The following is a 6,000-nucleotide window of genomic DNA, read 5'->3' as shown; positions in this document are numbered from 1 at the left end:
GCCGAGCCCGTGCCCTCCATGGCCGCGCCGCCCGCCCCAGCAGCCTAGGCTGCGGCATGGTCCGCGCCGCCCCGCCAGCCCGAGTGTGACAGAGCCGGGCGCGGGCGGGCCGCCTCCTCGCCAGCATGCCGGCCAGGGAGCCCTGGGCAGCGCACCGAGACAGCGGCGCCGCGGGGCACCGCGCCGGGCAGCRGGGCCGCCAGCGCGATCTGCTGCTCGCTGCCTTGGGCATGAAACTGGGCGCTCGCAAGGCGTCTGTGTCAATCTGGCAACCTCTTAAACTCTTTGCTTATTCGCAGTTGACGTCGCTCGTCCGAAGAGCAACTCTGAAGGAAAATGAACATGTTCCAAAATACGAGAAGGTGCATAATTTYAAGGTAAGGCATTCTACTACCTGATTTCTTTTTCACGCACATGGGTCTGGTATTGCGAGGAAATCATGTATGCAGGCTGTGACTTTCTGGGAACTTARAAGCTGCAAGTATGTCTCACTGCCGGTTACATCAATTAGGCAGCTTTAGAACATACACCACAGGAGCTGGGATTTTGTTGTTGGCTGCTTGTGTGCACGCATTTGTTTCGATAATATTTGCCGTATCTAGGTTATCTCTTTTATTTAGAATTGGTTTATACTGAGAGAGATGCTAAAGGTGAGAAAAACAGGCAAAGTTTTCATTCAACTCAAATGCTTRTAGTCCAGTTTTACTTCAATGCCAAAAAGTCTCTTAGATCTGTGGTTAGATGATTCAATTGATCTTATCTCAGTTTGTGGCTGGTAAATAGCTTTGGAGGTAAGAAGTGTCTTCTACTGTATCTGCATTGAGCAGATGGTCTGCATTTCCCTTAGTTTCTGGTTTTTCTCCTGTATCAATGAATTGAGTGTGTTGAAACCAGCATGGCTTATACCATGGGGGTATTGGACATGCTGGCATGAGCAAGTACCTTGTCTTTTAATAAAATTTACTTAGTCTTCTATGTCGGTTCTAGTTACTGTTTTAATTGCTTTAAATAACCAATGCACTTTGGTGAGAGAGATACGTGTCAATACAACATATTCGTGTTTTGTGTCTGTAATAAGTATCCAGTAAGAATCCACTMATGTAACCTTTTGGCGGTCAAATACATTTGATGATGGGCATTCTTAATTTTAAGGCTACATAAATTGATATTTTACTGAATTCCTGTAGATGACAGTACAAACTTCCTATATGTAATTTGAAAGCTGAATGTTGTCTTAATTAGGGAAAAAAAAAACCCCACCAACTTAAGCTTTTATTTCTTCTAAGAGAAGGGGCAGTTGTTGAGATAATGCAGGCATCTGATGATACAACCGTCTGTTAAATCTATTTGYAGTTTTGATTTCCATCATAGACATGGGTATGTAGGAATGTCCACATACATGCACATATATTAATTTTACCGATCTGATTGTATTTTGATTTGATTGTATTCAAACCACTTTCTTRCTTCTGAGTGCAGATAATCACCAAAAGTGGAAACTTTATGTAATCAGGATGTTTTGTTTCATTTGAGTTCTTCCATAAAGCATGAATTTAAAAACCATGTACAAAATGGTATGTAAGAAGTGTTTAATATGAATGCTTGGCATAGCGCAATTGTGCTGCTGTCAGTTCAATGCAGAGCATTTTTTCACAGGCTCCTGAGGTGTCCTAAATATCTGCAACATCTTGCAATTTTCATTTGTTCCTTAGAGTTTTAAGACAATTCTTGCAGATGCCAGCAGATCACGATTTTCCATGTAGTATGTAGGATAATAAGTATTTAATTTTGCACAACTGTGTTCTCTAGTTAATTGCTTTTCTTTAACAGCCTGTTTTGAAAATAATCTGATAACCTGATTTTCATTCATTTGAGTTTGTTTATTTCTTTTTCTTCCATAAACTGTTTATGGAAAGTTTGGAAGCTGTGAGTTTTCCAGTCTTTTCCAAAAACAGACTGTATGTCTGCTCCAAGGTCATAGCCATGGCACAAACTTCCCACATGGATTGTTTTCTTTATAATACTTGTGCTGTAGTTCCTTTATATGTACTGTTGCCAGAAAAATACACCTTGAGAAGTTACTGTTCTCAAGTCCATGGAGAATATGTAGTCCATGGRATGGAGTCACCTTTCACAGATAATTTTTGCTATAAAAAACTAGAAGGRGACAAACCCCTTACAGGGTTTGCTGCAGCCAGCCTACCCACAGAAGGAATGCTGTTGGCATTCATGATCTTTCTATGTGGCCACTCTTCCATTAGMAATAAAGCAAAAACATAAGCGCTTAGTAATTACCGTGTCATGGATGAACTGAATGGCCATCGTTAGCTCCTGTGCTTCTCTCCTTTATCATTCCTTCGCATCTGTCAATTTTTTTTTCCTCACATGTATAGATGTCATTATTTAAAATGTCTGCATGAGTCTCCTAGGTTGCCTGCCAAGCAGCAAATCTGCCACCCATGTGAGGAGGAAGGAAATGTCAGGCCCAGAGTCTTCAACCTAGACTTCTGAAACAAAACAAGCAAAAACAACTCTGAAATGAAATAAATTTATCCAGTTCATCTCATCTACAGTGACTGCTGTCCCCAGAGGCTCCACAGCAAACAGGAGGGTGTCCGCTGCTTTGTACCTCTGCAGCTAATCTGCTTTTTGTGCTGCAGGCACAAGGCACCAGATAGGGATCCCTAACCCTTTCCCAGCTGCTTCTTTGATCAGTCATATCGCTGCTGACAGAAGTGAAGAGGTCTCAAAAATCCTTTTATACTGGAAATACCGCGGCATCCTTACAGAGAGGGGAGAAATGGAGAATCGCAAATGCATGACTAGCAGCAATGTTTTCTTGGAGAAGGAAAGATGGTAACAGCAACCACTCCCGAGGCAGGCTGCGGTTACCAAACATCCCAGAGACTTGACCACAGGCTAGGGGACCTCAGTTCTTCCTYCTGTCTCTGTGGGGTGAGCAGGTGGGGACACAGGTGCACGTTGAAGCGTTAGACTGTGTCACCTGCAGCAAAGCTCAGGTACAGCACCACAGTGGCAGAGGAGCAGCGTGGTGAACCACCACTACAGAGTGCAGTGCCTAGGGGAAGGGTGAACATGAAAGCTTCTTTTAAATCATCAAGAGGTCTCCTGAATAAATCCATTAACCTATGTTTTGCTCTAAGGGTTGTTTGAAAGAAGAATGTAGATTTACTAGGAGTGCTGACATGGCAGGGTTTTTGAGGGGATTTAATCTTACTTAAATCTCCTGGAATGTGAGTTGTCTCCTGCCTGAAGGGAACAGGCTGAGTAGCCAAGGTGACAGGGAGCTCTTGCAAGCAGAGCTGGTTGGTAATGATCTCCAAATCTGTAATATTCTCTTGGCTGGGGAAGTCTGGTCTCTCATGAGCACATCTCAAATGCAAATACAGAGTGCCTGAATTCTCTTAAATTAATCTCCATAAGTAAAGAAMGGGATGATATTTATAAATGTCCATTCTGACTGAGTTTTAAATGTGTGTCCTTCAGGATGAAAGCTAGGTATGAAAAATATTGTATTTTAAGCATATTTTTCCCTTTTCTAATTTATAAAAGAAAATTGAATTAATATTTCTCTATTGTATAAATCTAATGTAAAAGATCCATTTTCTAATRTTTCAAATATACCAGATAAAAGAGACTTAACTTTGTTTGACACAGCATTTTATTTAGCTCTAATTGAATAATGGAGTTTGAAGGTGAGTGTGACTTAATTGGGTCCATCTTTTTGCATATTCAATTATTACTTTTGCTTTCCCTCTATTTACTCTGCTTTTCTGAAATCCAGCATAGTGAATGAGATCTCTTGTAAAATGAATCATTAGACCAAATCAGTATAGTCACTTCACCATCCTCAAAATTTCAGCCCCACCTTTTCTCACAGAAAGGCCTTTTCTTTCAGTTTGCTTATGAGGAATAAATCTCCCAACAGCCTCTGGTACAAATGTATCTATATGGACAGGGGTCTGTGTGTTTGATGGATGTCAAGCTCATTCTTCCAGCCAGTGTAATTAAACAAGAGCATCTTCTGTTTGGAAGCTCTGGGAGATCTGTGCTCTCTGAAGTGCTGAAGAGGAGTGTAGCTGAAGCCAGTGGTGTTATTTTCTTGCAAAAAAGAACTTAATCATAGGGGAAAGTTCTGTAACTTCATAGAAGTGGACAGAATAAATTCACACCTAATCATTCCCATCATAAAAATGTTCTACCCCTGGACTGTACCAATAAAAATGTTTTTTACTGTMCCTTAAAATTCTCATATTTGCTTATATTGTCCCCAAAAGGCAGTAACTGTGATAGCTTGTAAATGAAAATAAAATTTCTTAYCCAGTTGATATTTAACCTGTTGAGTAAGTTTTAGGGTAGGAGGCAGCTGGGTACCTCCTGAGCAGGCAGATGGAAGGAGGAGCTTAAGGCAATAGAGGAACCTTAAATTTGAAGGGAAGAGGTGCCTGTGGCAGGGTTCCATGTGGATTGAAAACGAGAGGATGACGAGGGGAAGCTCTGTGTTGGGATATATGAAGTGGGCTCTAGGCCAAGAGACTTAAAGAGCAGGGTAATCCGAGTTGGTTTAAGGTTTTCTCCATCTTCTCCCTCTGGTGAGGCRGTTTTTTAGGGTAGTGAACACACAGGATTCCCCTTGCTCAGTCCTCTGCACTTTTTCTTCATCTCCTCATCTCTCCACTTCTGCTCTGTATCCCATAGTTTTTTRCTGATAAAAAAGATATATCTAATGAGGTACCTTCTGCCCTGAGTCCACCCTATCTGATGTGGAATATCTTCTGCAATATCCTCACCATCTRGTGCTTTGGACTTGGGCACTGACCTCACTCCTTCTGCTGTTTGTGTGGGGCTGGGGAAAATTATGAAACTATGCTTGAAAAATGTTCACAGTAAGGAGGGCAGTTATGGAAGCGGAGCTTTAGCTGGGATTTATGGGATGATAGCTTAAAAGGAAGAGGAAAGTGAAAATCAGAGATTACCAGCAAGAAATCCCCTGGGTAGTGAAACTTGTTAGTCAGTGCAATAATCTCCTCATCACTTGGCAAATTTAAAATAAGCATGGACAAAACACCGTAAAGGTCTTCACTCCCCTCCAGYTTTTGTGACTCATGGGCCCTGGGGAAGTTTTAGCTCCCTTGGCTGGTTCCAGGTATTCCTTCAGACATCTCAGGCTCCTGATGACTTGAGCCAGCAGAACACCCTGCAGGTGTTTTCTTACTGCCTGTGGTCAAAGGCACAAACGCACTCTTCTGCCTAGTTTAGTGCCTTGGTGCTTCACTGAAGCACAAAGGTGTCTGTGCCTGTCAGGACTGGACTGAAATCTGTGCTTCCATGCATCATTTTCCCCAGGATATTGTCTCATTTCTCTCTTGCACTCCTCAAAATAGATCTATCTCTAGAAGACTTATTTTATGYTGTTTGTGCAGTGCTTGGTGCTGTCGTACTGTTTCCTAGTCATTATCTTACTACTGCTGACGGCACAGTCAATTAATTGTAATAAATAACGGTTGCAAGGCTGCTTGCTAAATCAGTCAACATTCACAGCATAATTCCCTTTCAAGCCAACTCTGCTTCCAGAGACATATTTTTCCATGGTTGCTTAAACTAAGTTAGCCAAGATGCTGATGAGCCTTGTTTGTGGAGATTCCTCATCTCCCTCCTTGACTGAAGCAATATCCTTTGAAGATGCTTTGAAGAACTTTCTCTTTGAGGATRACCCATTTGAAAGGCCAGATGGGGAGCTCCAGAGCAGAGACTATRTGCTTTTCCTGAACTGGAGGTAGAATATAACCTTAAATATGCACAGGGAGTGAGGGCTGAGGTGRGGACCAGTCCCTACTGGAAAGACTTTGCTAATATAGGCAGACTCAAGCATCACTTTAGTGGAGAGACAGCTGATTTTAACAAGAGTTGCTCTGCCAATAAAACTTGTACCACATTTTTGAAACAAATAAACCCAGCTAGCCCTGGCCCAGATCTTAC

At 42.0% G+C, this 6,000-nt stretch overlaps 1 protein-coding gene across 4 annotated transcripts in view; it reads left to right on the top strand.

Moving 5' to 3' along the window:
- CHN1 (chimerin 1) overlaps window positions 1–6,000 on the top strand; it is a 92,962-nt gene that overhangs the window by 63,207 nt on the left and 23,755 nt on the right. For 3 of the 4 annotated variants that reach the window (XM_057363683.1, XM_057363684.1, XM_057363687.1), the window contains one exon: window positions 300–377. The exons of the other annotated variant lie outside the window; for it this stretch is intronic. In XM_057363683.1, the coding sequence (XP_057219666.1) occupies window positions 300–377 (78 nt within the window). The remainder of the gene's footprint in view (window positions 1–299; window positions 378–6,000) is intronic. 4 annotated transcript variants of the gene reach the window in all.

This window comes from Malurus melanocephalus, unplaced genomic scaffold (assembly GCF_030028575.1).
Source record: "Malurus melanocephalus ecotype Western Australia unplaced genomic scaffold, MMel_1.1 scaffold_30, whole genome shotgun sequence".
Classification (NCBI taxonomy): Eukaryota; Metazoa; Chordata; class Aves; order Passeriformes; family Maluridae; genus Malurus; species Malurus melanocephalus.
The sequence above is the reverse complement of the archived record's forward strand: the minus strand, read 5'-3'. Positions and strand labels throughout refer to the sequence as shown.